Below are 20388 nucleotides of genomic sequence, written 5' to 3' on the forward strand. Positions count from 1 at the left end.
GTGCGCGTGTGTAAATGTGTATGCATGCGTGTGTGCATGCGTGTGTGCTACTGTGTGTGTGTGTGAACGCACGTGTGTGCATGTGAGTGTGTGCATACGCATGTGTGTGTGCTTGAATGTGTATGTGTGTGTGCCCGGGTGTGTGGCTACACACATTTCCTCATGGAATGCGAAACTGTTGCCCTCCAGCCGTACAGAACAAACAAGGCTTTTCCATTGAGAGGTTAAGTCAGCGTCTCAGCCCCCCCTGCAAGCATTTCTCAGACAGCAGACGCAGGAATTCGCCTCCCTCCCCTCACAACGGGAGGGCGGCCGGTCCCGGAGTCACAACACCGGAGAGAGGGGCGCGCTCTCGCACACACAGACTACTGTGTGCCGCGGCTTTGATCCTGAGGCGAGGCACAGCTGGGGCAGCAGTGCAGGCTGGGTGTTGAGGCTAGGAGATGCAGAGTGTTGCTGGAGGCGGAGAGGCCTGGCGGGTAACAGTGGCTGTTTGTGTGGCGGACGGAGAGAGAGGATATTTGTGTGGTCCCGTGTGAATGGGCTGTAAGGACTTTTTTGCTTGGCTGCCTTAAAAAAAAAAAAAACATTGTACGCACCTTATGGTGGCATTGTGTTGTAGTGCTCCCACTCCCAGCTTTTAAGTTGGAGTATCTTTTTTCATTCCGTATCTCAGAACGAGTAATCTCTCAAATTGCTGGTGTGTTTTTTTTTTTGAATTGGAGATTTTATTCAACGCTCCGTATTGGATAGTGTTGTTTCATAACGCTCAGAGTAAATGGCTGTGCTTTGACTTCATACAGGGTGTAGGAGATTTTCTCTCTGTAGGTTAAATATGTGGGTTTTTTATGTCTCGGTGTGATGGGTGAAAGGTCTATAAGCGTGGTTTTACCATGGTGGTTAATCCGCACATAAAGGGTTCTCGCATTTTCAGTGAAACATAGTGGTGACCTTGACGGATGTCACCTCTTGCACATGTCCACAAAGAGAGTGGGCCTGTCACAGACACGCCTTCTGAAATGCCACAGGGATTATATGAAGATTATATCTGATACACCATTGAGCAAACTTCGTTCTGTCTTTGCAGAATAGTATTTGTAGAAGAGCACATTTGTCCACACCTGAGAACATGGATACATGTCTGCGTGAACAAGTCTGTCTTTTTGTCTATGCTAAATACTCATTTTTGGACCTGAATTTTTTTCTTTGGGGCATTGGGGATGTGGAAGTAACACCTTCCCGGGCAGTGAGTGCTGTGGGTCGCCACAGGTCACATGAGAGGAGTCTCGAGTCTGCTGCACACAGAGTTCTGAAAAACACGGGCTCCCTGGGCGATTTACACAAACACCTGCTAAACGGTCACTGCCGAGGAAGGGGAAAAAAATTATATATAAAAATATATTTATATATGAGAGACAGATATTACATCTGATCGTATTGTGGTAAAAAGAAACTTTAATCTTTAATTTGCATCATTTCCTCCTTAAATTTGTCTCAGGTTCATTCCAAGATATTTTTGTGGTGAACAAACTGCTCAGGCATTCGTCAATTACAGGAGGTCTGAAATTTCAGACCTGCGTTTCTGGGTTTAAGGAGAGGATGGAGCTCTCTGGAGCGCTTGGCACCGATGGTTTGAATTAGCGTGTGCCTCCACCTCGCTTTTGATTCCCCTCAAGCAGAACCGGAGGACCGAATTATCGGGAGAGGAGAGGTTGAGTTTATGTTAATGGGAGGGTTGGCTGTGGCCGAGGACTGTGTCTTATTGCGGCATCAGGCTGCAGAGAGCAATCAGACATGGCAGGAGATGGAGGGCTTAGATTTTTCTTTGTCTTTTCAGGAGAATACCAAAGGCCTTTGTGTTTTTTTTTTTGTTTTTTTTTTTGAAAGTCGCCTTGTAGGGGGATTGCATTAAAACCAAGAAGTTACACAGTTCCATCATACATTCCAGTGAGTTTATGCCAAATGGCCCTCTAATGGGGTATTAAGTGCCAGGAATCCAGGCTTTTTGCTATCTTTAGTTAGGCTCCGGCCCAGATTCTGCCCCCCATCTGATGTGATGCGGATCATGGTGAACTAATTTTCAACAGCGGTGCGAAAGGGTAGGATTGACCTGAGCTTGATGGATCGATTCTCGGACAATGATGATAATTTGCCTTTACAGTAGCTATGCGGCTTTTTTTTTCTATTCACAGCATGTATGGAGAGAATTATTCAGACCGCTCACTGAGTAGAATTTGCTGTTTCTGGTCCTGGTTTTGAAAATATATGTTATTACTTTGATCCTCTAATTTAATTTCTTGTTCGACTGATGTTTTTTTTTCCATGTATAACATGAACGTTTCTCTTGAATTCAGCTATAAGAACATATTTTATTTATTTCAAAGATTTACTATGTGCAGGCATAACTGTAACATCAAGTGCTAGTTAAAACTAGTTGTCATTTTCATATTATTTTAAGAGGACAAAACACTTTTTCCAAGGCACTATATTGTTATAGTTCCATTTTTTACCAGAGAAAATGGCTACAAAACCCAGACTCTCTCTGAATTCTTGAAAATAATTAGACCTGATGGTTACCAAGGGGTCACATGATCTACAGACATTTCAACCAATCAACCGTAAGGCATAGAGGCTTGAAATTTTGTACACATATTTCCAGTGCCGTAACATTCTTCCTGATTAACTGACAGTCCATTAGTGACATTAGCTGGTCCAGCATACAGAATTTTCCACAGTTCTGAGCAGTTAGCACATTAGCCAAAAATGCTTCAGATCTGATTCACATAAAATTTTGAACACACAATCTATGAACTCTCGGACATATTCAGATTTGTTAAAAAATGGCCACACATCAATTTGCTGTTTTCAAGTAAGACGCTAACATGAAAATCAGTTTACTCTATTTACACTGTTTGGTCAGTTGCTTTCATTGGAGCATTTGGTGTAGAGATATTACGGACCATACTTTATCCCTGCGCCAGCTTTGAATGACTCCCATTGAAAAAACTGGCTGCCATGTAATTTTCAATGTAGAAAAAAACACTCTGAAAGCTTATCATTATGAACCATTGCAGTGGTGTGCATGACACTTGGCAAAAATGATACAGCCTTTTTAATAGGTTTATTAAGTAGAAGTTAGTAGGTAAAACAATATGGCCTCTTGAGCCAATCAGATGTTGGCCACTGGAGCCAGGTCACATGGTTTTGGTTACCACGATTACGTCATGTGATATCACCCACATCATTAAAACATATTTCAAGTGAATAAAAGTAATTAAGCTTTGGACCAACATTTCTGTCATAACAAGATATATTTTTGTTTATGACTACCATTTTGATTGATTGTGATCTTGATTTTTGTGATTGATTTTGTTGTTACTTAAACTGTTGCACTGATTTAAAAAAAAAAACTTGGTATGAATAATATATGTAATACCATCTTTAACATATTTTAAATACACCACAAGTGAAAAGTGCATATTATTACAAACAAGGTCGATAATGACCACTTCAGAACTAAATGAAACTAAATGAACTCTATGTATGACTTAACATTTGTAGATAATTGTGCACTTATACTTACTTACTGTAATTGGTCTATTTGGTTGAAATTCATTTGCTGTGGGTGTTGGGACGTTAATTCCCTCACACTCTTTAGTTCTGGAATCAAAGGCAGCATACTCACTGTGGTGAAGGAGGTGATAACACCCTGGTCATGCAGTCACAAGGTCACCAGCTTGTATCCCGCTGAGGCATATGCTGAATTTTAAGTCCTTAAACTTTGCATAAAGTTGCAAAAAATATGCCCGCAGTGTTTTTTCTCTGCTTGTGCTTGGCCCCTGTGATCGCTGTGTGCAGCTGCATTTGAGGCAATTTTTTGTGCGTTATTCGGAAAGACTTTCTGCGTCTTTTTGAAGCGGGGTTTTTTGTCGCACCAGAGGTCCTTGGATGTGTTAAAATGTGACGCTCACCTGTAATTTACAGCATTGAAGTGACTTGTTTCAAATACAGGCCACATTTAACACATAGTTGAGTCAGAAATATGTTAAATGAAAACAGTAGTGTTTGAATAGGCTATGGAGACTCGTAAGAGCCATTCAAATTAGGTCACAGCCAGTGCCAGACAGTTATTGAATCCTGGAGAATTGTACACTGTTTAAAAAGTGCTTAAAACCATCTCCGTAAATGGAAACATTTTATACGAACCACGTCCGGCCCACGGCCCAGCAGAACCGAAGAGGGCCTTTATACTGCGTTCATACTGTTTTAATGTTACCGTTTCAGATACCAGGAATTTTACTGGGCTTGTGGAAGGGTGGAAAGGGGGAAAAAAATCTAGCGAGTAGAATCCCGAACACGCTAATTATTCGTGTAACATGTCTGCCTTTCGTCGGAGGGTCGCTGGCAGGCCTCTGTCTCTCCCACTCTAATTCTGCTTCATTCCTGGGTTTTGCACTTCTGCTTGACTTTCTTGGGTAAACAGCGCTTGGACCGGGTGAGTTACCGGATAGAAGCGCTCGTTGCTTTTGGAGCGGAAACTGAAACGTCTGAATTTTTTTTGCCTCTTTATTTCTTTAAAAAAAAAAGTGCAGTGAGTGTAGGTCTTCTGTGAATGTATTGACTGAATCTGCTTTGAACACATCTTTGTTTTTAACCCAATGGCTAAAGTAACAGCACAATCCACTTCTGTTGAACAGGCTGCATTTTTTAAAAAAAATTAGTACGGGGGGGGGTTGCTGGGTGTTAGGGCTGAATTAACGGTTTAGCAGTAGCCGTTTGATGGCTTACATAAAAATAATACAAACTCATTGAGCGGGGGAACGATACTATGTGTCTGCCGGTGACAGTGAGCAGATTGTGAAACTGATGAATGCGAATTCTCACCGGGGAATCTCATCTTAGGAAATCCAGTGCAAGAGCTGGCTGTGTTTTTTTTCCACTCCTGCTAAATGAGGGAAAAATAAAAAGGCCTGCTCCAGGAATGGCGCTGGCCAAGTGCTCCTTTCGCTTCCAGGTTCAACTTCTGTAAAAAGTGAGAGGTAATTTATCACAACGCAGAGATTATCACGATATTTTATCAGGGGGGCTGTCAGGAGAAGAAAGTGGCCATAGACGCGTGGAAATAAATGGAAGGGTCTGAGAGGTGCTAAAAGCCCGGGGTCACCCCGTGTCACCGGCGCGTTTTGGGTACGAGGCGCAAAGGCAAAGCACGAGGCGGAACTGATGGCTAACACAAACGGGCGTGGTGCTCGGCGGCCGTGCCTCTCTGAAAAAAATGGCTGGTTTAGGCTTTTGGGGTCTCTGGCAAAGCTTGTCCTCTCTTGGGAACCTGTCCCCCCAGTGCAGTTTGTGTGTGTGCGTGTGTCTGTGTGTGTGCGTGTGTCTGTGTGCGCGCGCGTGTGTGTGTGTGTGTGTGCGCGTGTACCAGTCAGCCTGCAGTGGGAGTCAATCAGGGGAAGCATGGATAGTGTTGTTATTAGCAGTAATTTGCTTAGCAGACTCTCTTATCCAGAACGACTTACACAGCATCCATTTATACAGCTGGTTATTTTACTGAGGCAGTTCAGCTTAAGTGATTCGCTCAAGGCTGCAACAGCAGCAGGACCCCCAACCTGAATCAGTTCTGAACTGACAGGCTTTGGTTTACAAGACCAGCTCTTTCCCCCAACACCTCGGCCTGGACAGCTTGGTGTGTAGTGATGATAGCGCAGGAGAACAGATGCCCCTCTCTCATACTTTTTGGCTGTCAGTAGCCTGACCAAAACGGCGGAGATGTGGGCAGATTGAGTCCAAACACCACAGACTGAAGACCTGTTCATTATCGCGTCTGCTTTTGGTGCCTTGGCCCATTGTTTTAAGTAACAGTGTGAACAGACAAAGCCAGCGTAGTTATCTGTTGGCTCAGGGGTGGGTGGGTGGAGGAGTTGCACCAAGGTCTGTTCCCGAGTTTTTGGAGATTTGGGATTAATGAGTAAGGGTTTTTTTTCCCCTCCTTGTTGATCGCTTCTAAATTGTCAGTGTCAAGGCTGGCAGTGCGTTCAAACGCATTCAGACCCACTCTAATTAGCCCATCAGAGATCACAGCTGCTCTGGATAAGAGCTCCTCTCCAAGGCTTTGTCTGTTGGTTTTTTTTTTTATTTGACATGCAAATTGATTCCATTTGAAAATCAAATCACCGTAATTATTGATATTTCAAGATTTGTTTTCTGTGGGATAAGGGAGAAACAAAACAAAACTAAAAGCACATCCCTTGAGGAGGCCGTGTTAGTGTGACGCTGGGCTATTCTAATTATAATTCTATTATACAAAAAAGGCCTCATATTGCCGCGGTTGGCCTGGCCTTTCGGTGACGTTTGTCAGAACTTCGGGGCTGTACCGCACAACGGCCACATAATGAGGCTAAGCGAGCTACAGGGCGAACATATCATTTTGGTTATCACTTCAGACTATTTTCGTCCCGAAAACATCCAGATACCAAGCAACTTCTGTTCACACAACATTTACTCCGCCCCCCCTTTCTCTTTGTGCATCACGAATGACATCTGCTTCTTCAGGAAGATCAGAGAAACACAGCGCTGACCCATCACAGACGAATTATTGCTCGGTGCCTTCGCCTCAATAATAACCCACCTGTGAAATAGTTTTGCCATCAGCAAGTTAAAAAGATCGCCCCGATGTACGTCAATGGGAGATACTGTTACACTCTTTAGTGTGTCCTAAGAGCAGCTTGTACACTGGAGATTCCGCGGGGGCCCCCCCTTCCACCCCTCGCGCGGAGATCTCAGATGTGGATCCCGCTCCCGGCGTATGTCCGAGCGCAGCCGGTCCCGTGATAACCACGTCCGTGCCAAGCGACCGAGGCAGGCGTGCATAAATCTCCGTCACGGCGATATGCCGGGGCCCCGGTCTCCGCGAAGAAGCGTCTGACTGGACCCTGCTGCTGCCCTGTGGCTTTAACGACTTATTTACGTTATTGTTTAAAGCGCCTTGGCCGCGCAAACCACTCCCCCCCCCCAAATCCGCCTCCCCCCTCTGTCATTACGATGGTTTGTACGAGGTGATTAGCCTGTGTTTACTGCCGCTCGTAAACAGTGGGCCCACGCAGGCCCGAGTTGAGAGAGGATGTTTAAATGCCCGGAGACCTTTTTTATCTGCCTTTGTGCTTTTGCTGGGGCAAGTGCAGCTTTTGCAGGTTGTTTTTTTTTTTTTTGGATCCTCGTAAAATCAATGTGCTGCGGATTAGAAAATTACTGAGCTGCCCACCACACAGGCAGAGGAGAAATCTGACCCCATGAAGCATTAGTTTGATATGCTCTTCACATCGAGGAGGTTTGGCAAGAAAGGGAGAGTGTGTGAGTGTGTGGGTGTGTGTGTGTGTCTGTGTGCAGTGATTTCATTTGGAGGTTATTGCAAAGGCACTGAATTAAATAGATGTTACTTCCTTCCAGTTGCAGAAAATGTCCCATATCATTTTCAGTACACCAGAGGCCATGCTGCAAGTTTCGATGCCTTCGTCAATGGTTTGAGTGACTTACGAATCTCAATGCACTGCTTAGAGTATAGTGCAATTTGCATATACCAATAATGCAATATAATGCACTCAGATGACACTAGTGACGTTAATTCTAGCCTTGTGATCACAGTCATGTCTGTGGAGATGAAATATGAAAATAAAAGCAGACTCGCCTTACAGCTGGGGGAGCTGGCAATAAGTGGGAATATCCTGTACTGTACCACAGATAAGTCAGGCACAACAGCCAGTTGGTTCAGTGCATTATTCTGCGTGATGCAACCTGCATCAGACACTGCCTTGTTTCAAAGCACGTCCGTGATTGTTTTTCTGGCTGGATCGAGTTAAAAGCGGCGAGGCCCTTCCAGAGGGGCGAACCGCTCCATAAAAAAATAAAATAAAATAAACATTTCCCCCGTTTTTGTCTTCCAGACGCTCGAATGTGTTCTTTAGCTTCAGAGAGGCAAGCGGCCCTCTCTGGCAGTAATGGCGTGATTCAGCGCCCCTTGGCGCTGGGCTAGGCAGCGGAGATGTGGAATGCCGGGGAGGGGCTGGGGCTGGCACTGGTAGTGGCTGCTCAGGGATGATTTGTCTCCTTGGCGAGGGTAACGCGGAGGCCTCTAGAGGTGCCAAGCCGTCCCTAACTTCATTCACAGACTCCCCCTGACATTATAAAACAACACAGACCATTTGTGCAAGGAGAAGAGGTGGGGGGGGGAGAAAAAAAGAAAACGTCCAGCGACAACTGGTAACTGCACTTCAGAGCCTGGTCTCCGGCTCCTTTATGGCGGCGGAACTCTTGTTTGTTTGTGATGTCACAGAGGGATGTTGTGTTTGGGAGGGACCGAGGCACCAGAGGCTTGAGCCAGCCTCCTTCAGTAGTGCACTCAGTGACTCAGTGTGTCATGTGGGGGGGGGGGGGGGGTGTCCCCAAAGTAAATCAGAGCGTAGCCTGATAGCACATTCCGAGAAGTTCCCTTTTCCCGTCTGTGCCTCGGAAAGGAGTGGTCGTCATGCTGATTCATCTAATTCGATACCTGAGTCATACATACGACCCACCCCTCCCCCCTCCCCCCACCCCTCACCCCCCGCCCCACAAACACCAACCAAACTATCCAGCGTAGCCCGTCTGCTGAAATGACTACCCGAGTGTGCAGGCATTACACAGCCCAATAGCTGCGTGGCCCCCCCTGCGGCGTGTCCGAAGCTGCAGTGATTGCCCTGTCTGCGCAGCCTGTGTGTGTCTGTGCAGATTTACGGGAGCTGAGCCCGAGCCTGGCGTGTGGGCGTCTGCGTCGCTCTAATCCGATGCAGCCTGCTCGGCTTCGCGTACGGGACCTCATATTTACTGTTGTCCGTTGCTAACGACAACAACAACAGCTGCGCATGATAATTTCTCCCCCAGCAGGTGCGTTTATTCATGTTTAATTTGTCACCGGTGCCGTTCGCCTCTTTTTTCGATGGTGGGCTCCGTCTCTCCCCTCTGTTTTGCATCGGGGCGTAGGGAGGGAGCCCTGTATTTTAGGGATTTTCTCTTGACAGCAGAAAGCCCATCGGCAGACCGTTTTTTCCCTCGCCGATCTTAAAAAATAAATGAAACTAACGTGTGACAGAAATGCGTCGGTGAAATGGATATACATTCGGTAGCAACAAAAAAAAAAAAAAAGAAAAAGCCAGAGAGAGAGAGAGAGAGACCCGTGGTGATTTATTAACAATTTATAGTTTCTTTGGCATGGCCTTTGTTTTAAAAATCTTGAGTTTTAGATGTTTTAGGCAGAGGAGAATTGGAAATTGCGTTTCTCGCACTGGGGTTCGCTGTCCAATTTTCTGTCGGCGGTTCCCTGGGCGCTGCTTTTCTCCTTGGCTGGCGTTCGGGTCTCTGAGGAGAGGCAGCGAGTCGACGCGCCCAGCCACGCCCTGCTGTCAGTGCAACGGGCCGCTGGACCCAGCGGCTTTACAGGAACTCGCCGTTTCGCCCGGCCGGGACGAAGTGGACGTGACCGGGGCGGTCCAGCGGCCTCCAATAACACTACAAAGGCCTGGCCGCCTGTCATCCACAGGGCGCCTCCTCTTTGCCCGGTTACACGGCAACCATCAGAGAAAAAAGGTCACCCCGGGGTCAACCCGGCAGAATTTCACACAAAGACCATCAGTTCTAAATTGTTTACTTTCTTTTCTTATTATTCCATATCTGTCATTGTAACAATTGTGTCAGTAATGTGAGGCTACAGTAGAGTTAGCGTGACCTGAAATAATCCAAAGAGCAGCAGTGGTGTGACATAGAGGTAAGGAGCAGGGCTCGTAACTGAACGGCTGCTGGTTCGATTCCCTGATGGGGCACTGCTGTTGTACCCTGGGGCAAGGTACCTATCCCATTTGCCTAATTGCCTCAGTATATATACAGCTGTATAAATGGATAAAACTGTGACCTATGTAATTTGCTCTAGGACGAGAGTGTCTGCTAAATGACAACAATGTAAAGAGATTTCAGTCTGACTTTTCGTTGCTGTGTACGCTGTAGAGGCTCTTCCTCGGAAGCCTCCTGCTGTTTTACAGTTGTTCGGTTCTATAACGCTGTGCAATGTCAGTGATGTGCAACAATAGCGGTCTGTATCGGAGTGAACTCCCTTACTTGTCCAGCCTGAGAGGAACTGGAGCCTGAAAGCGGGCAGAGGAGGAACCAAAACTTTGTAATAATTTCAAGGCTGTAAATGGCCTGTGAAGCCGTGGAGCAAACGGTTGCGGTCTTGACATATAACAGATATAGTTTTTCTTCATCATAACCGGGAGAGAGAGAGAGAGAAACATAATTGCATTTGTGTTGGCCGGGCCTCCTGAGAACGGTCAATCTGAAAACACCTCGCTGAGATTGGTCACTCGGGCGGCAGGCGTGGATACCCAGCCAGGCTCTGCAGGGGGGTGCGGAAAACGCGCCCGTGTTCGCAGCCAGGCCCCGAGTTTTGGGACATATTCTCGCTTTGATTGTATCCTCTCTTTTTTGAAAAGAAAAAAATCAGAGTGAAAGACAACTTGCTCTTTGGATTTAAACCCATTATTAAAGGGGAAACAACAGGAAATTTCATAATCTGCCTGATGTTGGCCTTCATCTCAGCTGGCCTGATGCTGTTGGACGATACCACCGTCAGTCTGGGTCACGGCACATGTGAGCATTTTCTGAAAACAACTGAGAACAGCTAAGACGTTTCAAATTATTAGGTGCTGTTTGGACTTCTAGAAAAAAAAAAAGAAGAAAAAGAAGTCTGGATCGTGGTCTCGCTGGGGGGATTTGGTGTTGGAAAAGTGAATGGGTGTGATGAAGAGGGGACAACGTGTTGTGAAAATGTCTGTGTTTCTTCTGTAATGGGGTGATCTGGATGCATGCAGGTGTTCTGTTGGAAAACTTCATGGCGAATTCCCCCTCTCCTTTTTTCTTTGCCTGTAAAAGAAGGGAGAGAGGTCAGGGTGATGCTATCGAAAGGTATCCGTGTTCAGTCTCACAAAAGCTCACTTGGATGATCCCGTCATTCAGCGGGGCTGAGGTGGGGGGGGGGTGGGGGGGGAATAACAGTTTTCCAAAGAATGTCCGAGAAAACGCAGAGAGAACGTTAGCGTGGGTAGCGAGTCGCAGGTGAGATGTCAGCGAGGCCACGCTCCTGAAAGCAAACAAACGTGTCTGAACGTTTTCTCCATGAGAAAATATGCAGCGGCTTTCTCTGTCCAGCCCCAACAACCCCCCCCCCCCCCCCCCCCCCACGCCCCACTCACCCCCCCCCCAAATGATTGGCTGTGTAGCTGGAGGATTCTGGGAGGGTAATCATCTTAAACCAGAGCAGATGCAGCCCATCAGAGGGAGTCAACAGCACCAGCAGCAGCAGGCTGCAAACAGCACCATCAGAGCTCATGTGGAACTGATTACGTATGCACAGCAGAGCTATCATCAAGGTGTTGTCCTGTGTCTGCTGCAGGAACAAAAAAAAAAAAACAACACAAAAATGATCTGGCAGTGCCACATAACCATCAGAAAGACAGCCCCCCCCCTCCTTCCCCGCCCCCGCCCCACTCACACACCCATGTATACATATTTTCCCTCCTCTTCAGAGCTCTCTGGAACCCGGGTTTTTGTGTTTTTGTTAATACAAAGGGTGTGCCTGCAGCTCTGTGTGCAGGAAATCCAGGCGCTCTGTTCATTTTAATGGGAAGCCGGTGGTGCCAAGCCAGTGTCATCATCAGCTGGTGAAACTCGCTGCTATCCTTGGACGGCAAGCAGCCTCCAGCTTGGCAAAGCCTGGGAGTTCACCGCGGCTTCTCAGCTCCGCTGAATCCCCCAGGCACCGCGCCCACCGTAACCCCCCTCCCCCCCTTCCACATAATCCACCTACTGCAGACTACCTGAGAGAGAGAATGAAAAGAGTTAGAAAGGGGTAAGAAAACGCTACTTTTGCTAAATTACAGCACGGTTTCATGCTTTAATAAGGCCACGGTTTCTCCGCTCGTGTTTCTAACGTGGTTCTGTCTGCCTTCGCACGGCAGCGGGGCAGAGCTCTCCGAGGTCTTTGCCGAAATCAACACCCCGGGAAAGCATGGTGCTCGGGGAAGCTCGTTCAGCGATGGGAATGCTCACGTTTTTTCACCATTACGGTTCTTTCGCTGGCGTTTTTCCATCAGAAAATCAAGAAGATTTAAAAAAAAAAAAAACAAAGAAACACATGTTGCTGTAACATAACTAAAGCACAGACCCCCCGTGCACACTCTCCGAGGGCTGAAAGGGTTTTACATAATTAATCTTCATTGACCCTGGTGCATTTCGAAATTAACGTTTTTTCTTCTTTTTGCTGTTGTGCTTTCAGAGACTGTGGACCATGGATCAAACAAATGTGACAGGTGAGTGTGCGTTACACACTCCTTCCTCTTCGCCCTGTGCTTCCTGTATGTGTGTACAAGTGATTCTGATTACTAAAGTCATAGCGAAAACACTCCTTCCCCCTCACCCTCCTTCCTCACCCCCCCCCCCCCCCAACCCCGACACAGAGTCCCAAAACTGTTTTTGTGTTCGACCAGCAGCGCGCCAAAGGAGAAGCCGCGAGGCAAAGACGAGACATACTGGAGAGAGATCAACGCAGCCATGGCCTTGACGAACCTCGCCCAGGGAAAGGACAGTGTATCAGGGACAACCAGCTGCATCATCCAGAAGTCCTCCCATATATCAGAAATTAAGACTGTCAAAGTGCCCATGGTCCAGAAGTATTAACCCGGCTCCGTGCAACATTCCTCCGAAGATCTATGAGCGTTTTTAGACCTTTAAAATCCATGGGAACTAAGCACTTGTTCGTTTTTATTACAGTAGATATGGTAAAGAGAAAGTATGGCAAGGATTTTTTTTTCGTGGTCTAAAGCATTTATTTTGTTATGTTTGTTTTCATGCACATGCATTAAACAAGTGTTGATAAATGAATTGCTGTCGGTTGCAGTATTCCTAACGAGACACTTTTTATAGTATTAAGTTATTTGATAAATCTGACATTTTGTACTCCTAAAATTTGTATTGTACTTCGCCAAAGTGCCTTTTTGAAGCAAAAGAAATAATACTGTCCACGGTAATGTGCTCTCAAATTTATATGTTTTAACTGTTTTTAAGTTGTTTAAAACTTCTGCTTTATTTAAGAGACTTCTGAGAGATTTCTCCTGAATTTCCTCTTCCCGTTTTCTTCCATTTGGTGCAAGCGAGGGCCAGCTTTGAGTTTTGGGCGGAGCTGACCTTAAATAACTTCCACTACTCTTGATTCACCATCTCTCTCGCACACACAAGCACACACACACACACTCACACACACACACATAAAAAGCACACACACACACTCACACACACACGCACACACACACTCACACGCACACACACAAACACATACACACACACATATACACAGCACACATGCACATTCACACACACACAAACACACACACACACACACACACACACACACACACACACTCACACAAAAGCAGTGTCAAAAACAGGGTGTCTCTAATGGCATTGCAGGTGTTTTGTCTGTCTCCTCATTATGACTGTAAATGTTACACTGTTGTGTCTCGGCCAGAAAAATAACAACCTGCCAACAATAACTGTGAATACATAGATACGTGGGCTCGGCCAGCCCGCCTCCTGGCGAGAGTGCTCTCCGGAGCGAGGATCGACGGGGCAGCCTCACTGTCCCATCGCCAACGGTTACTGACTTGACCGCTGCCTCTAACGCTTTGTCCTTGGATTCTGTGTTCCGCGTCAGGGGACTCAGAGGGGTACTTCCAGTACCGACTTTTTTAAGCCTCAAAATCTCAAAGCAACAATTTTTTTACAAATGCAGGTGTGCAGATTCCCAGGTGCGGTGCTGTATTTTTTTTTACATTCTTATATATATATATAAAAAGGGAGGCAACTCAACTGGGGGTCAGAACCCAAAAAAGGGATGTTTTTGTTTGTGTTATCGGTGTTCGTTTATATTAGTAGTTCTGCCTTACATATGTTTCTGTTCAGAACAACGCTCTTTAAAAAAAAAATTCACCAGCCTTTATGGTCCACTTTCCTCTGTCAGCTGTTTAAAATTAAGTTCAAATTGCTGTTTACAAGAAGCTGGAGACAGACTTACATGTTTGACCTTTTTTTTTTTCTCCTTTTAATCACGTGTTTCAGTATTATCTCCCTGTCAGCCAGCAGAGTGTCCAAGGGGTTTGTTTTAGTCAGTCTGTTTATTGCGGTTGTTCTGTTATATTGAATGTTTAACTTAGTGCCATACCGCATTAACTGTTGTGTTCCTTTTTTTTTTTTCCTCCGACACAGTGGAATCTCTTTACAAACGTATAAAGTATGTGCATATGTTATATTCAAAGGCGCAGTAAATGCCAAGTATACGATTGAGAGAAAATTGAGTATGACCGTATGAACAACAGTAGTTGGCTCCTCTCGCCGGCTAATGTTATGTATATGTTGAAGGTACTGTTTGTCTGTCGGGGCGTGCATTTCTCTGTTCTCTGGCCTTCGTTTGACAGGCTTTGCCGTTGCCTGCGGTCCGGCCGGCCAGATGGGCTGGGAACTTGGGGGAAAAAAAAAGCAGAGCGGTTTCGCTTTAAGTCGCTCCCTAATTGTGGACGCGCTGCATAACACTATGACCTGCGCTTACAGTAGCACTGTGCGCTCCACCTGCGACGGACGTGGCGCCGTTACTGAGAACTTTGCAGGATTAAAAACCTCCATGTGTTGGATACTTACTCACTTACTCGCCCCCCCCCCCCCCCCCCCCACACCCACCAGCCTACAAACCGGCCACCCTCAGTAAGGTTTTCTTCATAAACGTGTCTATGAACAGCAGCAGTGTGGTCAGCTCGGATGCTCTGTGTGCGTGTAACACTGGGCCGCTCCACATGTGGTTCTCATACACACACACTGACCCGCTGCAGAAAAGGCCCGGGGGCACGGCTGAGCGCGGTATACGGCCCTAATACCTTCTGATACGTTCGCGGGAGCCGCCTAGCACCTCACACGGAAGCCTGTCCCGAGGGAGAGAGCGAGCGAGAGAGAGAGAGAGGTGTCGAAGCACAGAGAGGCCATTGTTAACCCAGGCCCCCACAGACGCGCATTAACTGCACACGTTTAGGTACTGTATTCTGCGCGAAACACAGACTCGGACAGCTATGAAGACCGGAAAAGTGATTGCTTTGTTCATACTTTGGAAATAAAAGTGTAAATTATTAAGGATTGTAAAAAAAACAAAACAAACAAAAAACTGGTGAAAATACTCTGGTGTTTCTTTTCTTGATTCTTGTTAAGTTATATGTTTTTTTTTTTTTTGTCAGAGACTGGATTTTTATCCAATGACCAAATGCATAATATCATATTATAATGTTTGATTTGCTTTTACTTAAAAGTGTTAAAAGAACTATGGTTACTTCTCCAGAAAAAAATGAATAAACATTTTCAAATATCACATGCTACTTCCGACTGTCTCCTTTAATTGGTTTTTGATCATGAATTCCTCTTTTGATTTCTACAGTGCTGTACCTTATCAGCCTGCTGGTTAGTATCAGAATTATATTATTATATATACAAGTACTTTTCAGCACTGGATCTGTAATTCCTCTTAATCATCGTTACTGGTTGCTTATCTACAAAAAGGAGCAGTATGGTACCCCCCCCCGCCTCCCAAAAAAAGGGGGGAACTGGAGTCCTTCTGTTTTGCAGGTAAATCTCTTGCAAATTTCATCAATGCCTCAACAAAACTTTCAGCTGTGCTGTAATTATGTTATAGGAACAGTGATTAATTACCTGTAATTATTTGAATTGGATTGATTATTTTATATTCTGCAAGGATATGGAGCCCAGTTCATCTGATCTTATCTTTCAACATCTCTGTAATGACTTGCACTTCTTCCCAGCAGCATCCGCTGTTAACAGATCTACAAAAAACTGCATTTCATTTTTTTTTTCTTTTTACTTCCTAGCATCTCATTTAAAAAATAACACTAGCATTTGATGAATAATTCACTCCACAGTATACAGCCTCATCAGAAGGCACGATGCAGCAATTCATCTTTTAGGTTCAGGCAAAGTTCGCAAAAAAATGCTGTGACGTCTTTTGCTTTCTTCTCTGAACAACTGCCTTCATTTAAATGTGAGCCCATTAATTACACCGCAGGCAATTTTCTTTGGTTTCTGTCCTGTAAATACTGAAACACTGAAGGCAAATAAAGGCAGAATGAAGTTCTGGAGGGGGAAAACACCAGTACTTACTTGCAGTAAAGATGGTCATCCACAGACTTATAGATCTCAAGGAGAAACCATTAGGTGATAGAAGAGCTACAACTATCAAGCGCAAACCCTGATCAAAGTTTGTTTTTTTTTGCCACAGAAAATGCAGTAAAAGGCCTTTTTTCAAGCAATTTCTCTGCAGTATACCCCAGAGTTCTTTGTTTTAGCAGCCACCTGTTTCATTTTTGGTCTGAGAGAAGAATGTCTGCCACTTTTTTTCCGAGAAAAGTATTGGCATCAATATTTGGATTTCCCAAAATCTGATTCATATATCCCAAAAGGTTTGTAAATTTCCCCTGATACTTGAATACAAAACATCACGCTTATTTTCAAATGCAGCCAAATGTGGTTCAGCTCATTCTATCACTTCCCGTGCAGTTATAAAACAAATACACTGCACATCTGATTGAAAAAAATTGACCAACCATGCAGTTGATCAAGCTCTAAGCTGCTTTGCATTACTTGGATTTATTATTGAATTTATAGTTGGCAAACAAATACATAAACAGACAAGACTTGAAATTCTGAAAGACTTGAAAAATGTATCTTGAGTGATGTGATGCAGAAAATTTCATGTTGCAGCTGATCTGCAAGATTTGTGTGATGATTTTTTCAAATTTTGTTTGCTCCAGCAGACCAAACTTGCATCCATACACACACACACTCACACACACACACTCACACACACACACACACTCACACACATACACACACACACACACACAAACACACACACACATACATACACACACACACTCACACACGCACACACACACGCACACATACACACACACTCACACACACACTCACACACACACACATGCACTCACACACACACATACACACACACACTCACACACACATGCACACACACACATGCACACACACACACACACACACACACACATACACACACAAACACACACACATACATACACACACATCCGTACACACACATGCACACACACACACACACACACACACACACACACACACACACACAAACACACACACATACATACACACACATCCGTACACACACATACACACACACACTCACACACACACACACATGCACACACACACACACACACAGTGGATGAGTCCCTGTCCTCTGTGCTTTCATCCTGGACCAAGCCCTTCTCACACACCATCCTGCTTGACAGCTCCCAGCTGCTAGCGGGGAGAGAGAGAGAGGGAGTCCCCCCTCAGCCAATCAGAGTCCCTCCGCTCTGTGTTCACGGCTGTCAGTCAGCCCCAATCAGGCCGGTGCGTTTCAGAGGCCTGTGCCACTGCAGAAGGCCCAGCATGAGCCGCCTGCTTATTTCGGGGTGAACTGGAGTTGGGCTTAGCCCAAGAGACGGCCCTGACACGTCCCCAAAATCGCTTTATCCGGGGGTTTTTTTGACTCTGTTTCTAATTTTCTCTCTCATCAAACGGACCCGGGGAAACCAGCCTGAGTAATATTTTCCGTTGCGAGCCGGATCGTGCTGAAAGATTTGAAAAGCGTCGAGGATCCATGCCGTTATCTAGACGCGGGAGACGGACAAGCCGGGATGCTCGCTTGGCGAATTGCTTGACACACTCCAGAGCACTTTTTCTCTTCCACCCTGGAATTCGAGTTACCGTCGAAAAAACCAGGAGGACCCGAAACCAAAGAACAAAGACACGATGAAAATGATCTGAGTGAAAAGCAAAGTATTTCCTATCTGATGAAGAAATATGACCCCCTCAACCATACTGAAGTAATTAGTTACCTTACGATGAAATTCCAACAACACATTAATTAGAGCTATTCCAGATTACTCTACTGTGCGCATACCACACTCATGCACCCAGAAAACTCAGAAAAAAAAGAAACAAAATAAAACAAATTTCTTTGGACACACAATATGAAATTACCAACCAAGATTAAGGCCAGCGCAATGTGTTCATTTTGAAGACCAACCCCAGTTTCACCTCTGCTTAAATTTCCTGAGAGTCTGCAATGGTAGATTCAATTTAGTGTCATCTTGACCTAACCATGATGATACATCTGAGAATGGGAAGATACTGTTTCTCCTCCCACTCATGCTGCTATTGGCTCAGTTAGACCTGGGACATATATTTCACCCTGTTTTGGGATGAACGCTACAGATGTAATGTCCTAAGATGAAAGTGGCTGTTATGCACTCGCTGTACCTTGCCTGTGGGCCCTCAGTCAATAACCATCGCTGTGAAAGTCAACTGACACCTGCGCTCATCTTACGCATGGAAAATGTGTTTTGCACCAAGAAATAAAACAAAAGTGGATCTGTGGATCTTTTAGTGTTATGTAATTCCAAGTTTCCAAAGTGGATGTTCTGGGCTGGAAGCAATATTTTTTTCCCCTCCAAACTATTTACATGAAATGTTAAATAAGTGATGTACCAGAAACATACGTACTTTGAATTCTTTTTTTTTTTTGCACTAATGCAGCAATAACCCTATTGATTGCATCAGACAGAGCAGGTTTATTTTGTTGTATTAAGTTTCCTAATGGATTATTTCCCCTAGATCTTTTGTATTTGTTTCAGGCAGAAAGATGAATGCTGGCTTTGTTTGCCATTTTATTATTGTATTAAAGGCACAGATGGTTAACTCTTTTTCTGTTTCCAATTCTGATGTAGGGCAATAACTCGTTTCAGAGCCTGCCTTTTAGTAAGCTAACCTAGGGCAGTAAAAAATATTTCCTGTCTTCATTTCTATAATAAACTTCCAAGAAACCACCAGAAGGTTTGAAAAAAAAAAACTGATACTTACAATAAACTGTGAAGGAACCACAAGAAAATGCCCTGTTTGGCCAAAGGACGATATATTGTTTTTTCAGGTGGATGCTTTAAATTTTGTATTTTAAAAAACGGCCTTACCTTTTTTTTTTTTAAACAACAAAAAAAATGACATGTCAAAAATAAATTAAAGGGTCACTTCTGCTGCTGGGGAAAGCATTGAAGCACTGCATGCTATTATGACTGGAGAGTGGAAAACGGTCAACAGCACATAGAGATCAAAGCTATGGAATTGGCCAATGGGAGGCTGTGCCAGAAATTATGCTTCATAAAAAAGGAAAACAGTATGGGCCCTCTCTGCGTCAGGGAGCCAAGGACAGGACCTCTGTGAGGACCTCGGGATCCGTGGGAACTCAAGTCGACAGGACCCATCAAGACCCCTGTGATCGCCATGGACCAGGATCTGAACCACAGCCTGCCGAGCAGAAAGCAGAGGCAGAAAGTCCTTAGCCATTTATTTAAGGCTTACTGGGGTGCACGTGTCCAAAGTGGATCAAGTAGCAAGTTTGGACCTGCGCTCCTGACAGCTAATGGAGTAAATCCAAGTATGCTTCAGAAAACATTTTTTTTTTTGTATTTGTACTTTTCAGTCTGAGCAAACAACGCAGATGCATTTCCTTCCCATAAAACTTTCTTCAGTGTCTCTTCTCAGGGACCGGAACCACAAAGAGATGGGGAGGAGGGTCATGTGATTGAGATCCAATGGAAGGGACTGTTTATGAGCACTTCTACAAGGGCACTTTCATATCCCTGGCATGTTTGCATCGTAAAGGTCTACTGTTTGTGGCTTGCATCTATATTAGCATAGACACACAGGTGTTTCATATCTGATACTGTGTCTGTATATGTTGTGAAGCTATTTGTAACACTGGATGTTCAGCTAATTCAGAATGCTAAAAATAATGAAGTCCTCTGTTTAATATGATGCCTTGATAGGTCTCGTGAGATGAAGGTAATATTTGAATATATTTGCTATGTTATATTTATTTAATATTTATTCAAAAACAATTCTTGTGAATTTCCTCCCCTGAAATGTGGCTGAAACCAAAAGACAAAGTTTGTGGCTGACCAATAAAACAATAATGACGACCAATAAAGCAATAACGCAATACAATGATACCAATAAAACAAATAATGAAACAAAAACGATCTAGGAGCTCTTGCTGAACTGTTTCCTTCACCTAGAAATTGCACCTGAGATTCCGAAGCTGTTTACGTGCATTTTCAGGTTGGCATCGGGTGGCAAAAAAACAAACACAACCAGGAGTCCCAG

General features: G+C 44.9%; 1 protein-coding gene across 1 annotated transcript in view; it reads left to right on the top strand.

The window, feature by feature from the left end:
• mkxa (mohawk homeobox a) overlaps positions 1-12766 on the top strand; it is a 23691-nt gene extending 10925 nt beyond the window's left edge. Inside the window, exons 6-7 of the mRNA XM_036522543.1 lie at positions 12359-12392; positions 12573-12766. Coding sequence (XP_036378436.1) covers positions 12359-12392; positions 12573-12759 — 221 coding nt within the window. The 3' untranslated portion in view covers positions 12760-12766. The remainder of the gene's footprint in view (positions 1-12358; positions 12393-12572) is intronic.
• Positions 12767-20388: the final 7622 nt, after the last annotated feature.

Source organism: Megalops cyprinoides, chromosome 2 (assembly GCF_013368585.1).
Source record: "Megalops cyprinoides isolate fMegCyp1 chromosome 2, fMegCyp1.pri, whole genome shotgun sequence".
NCBI classification, from domain to species: domain Eukaryota; kingdom Metazoa; phylum Chordata; class Actinopteri; order Elopiformes; family Megalopidae; genus Megalops; species Megalops cyprinoides.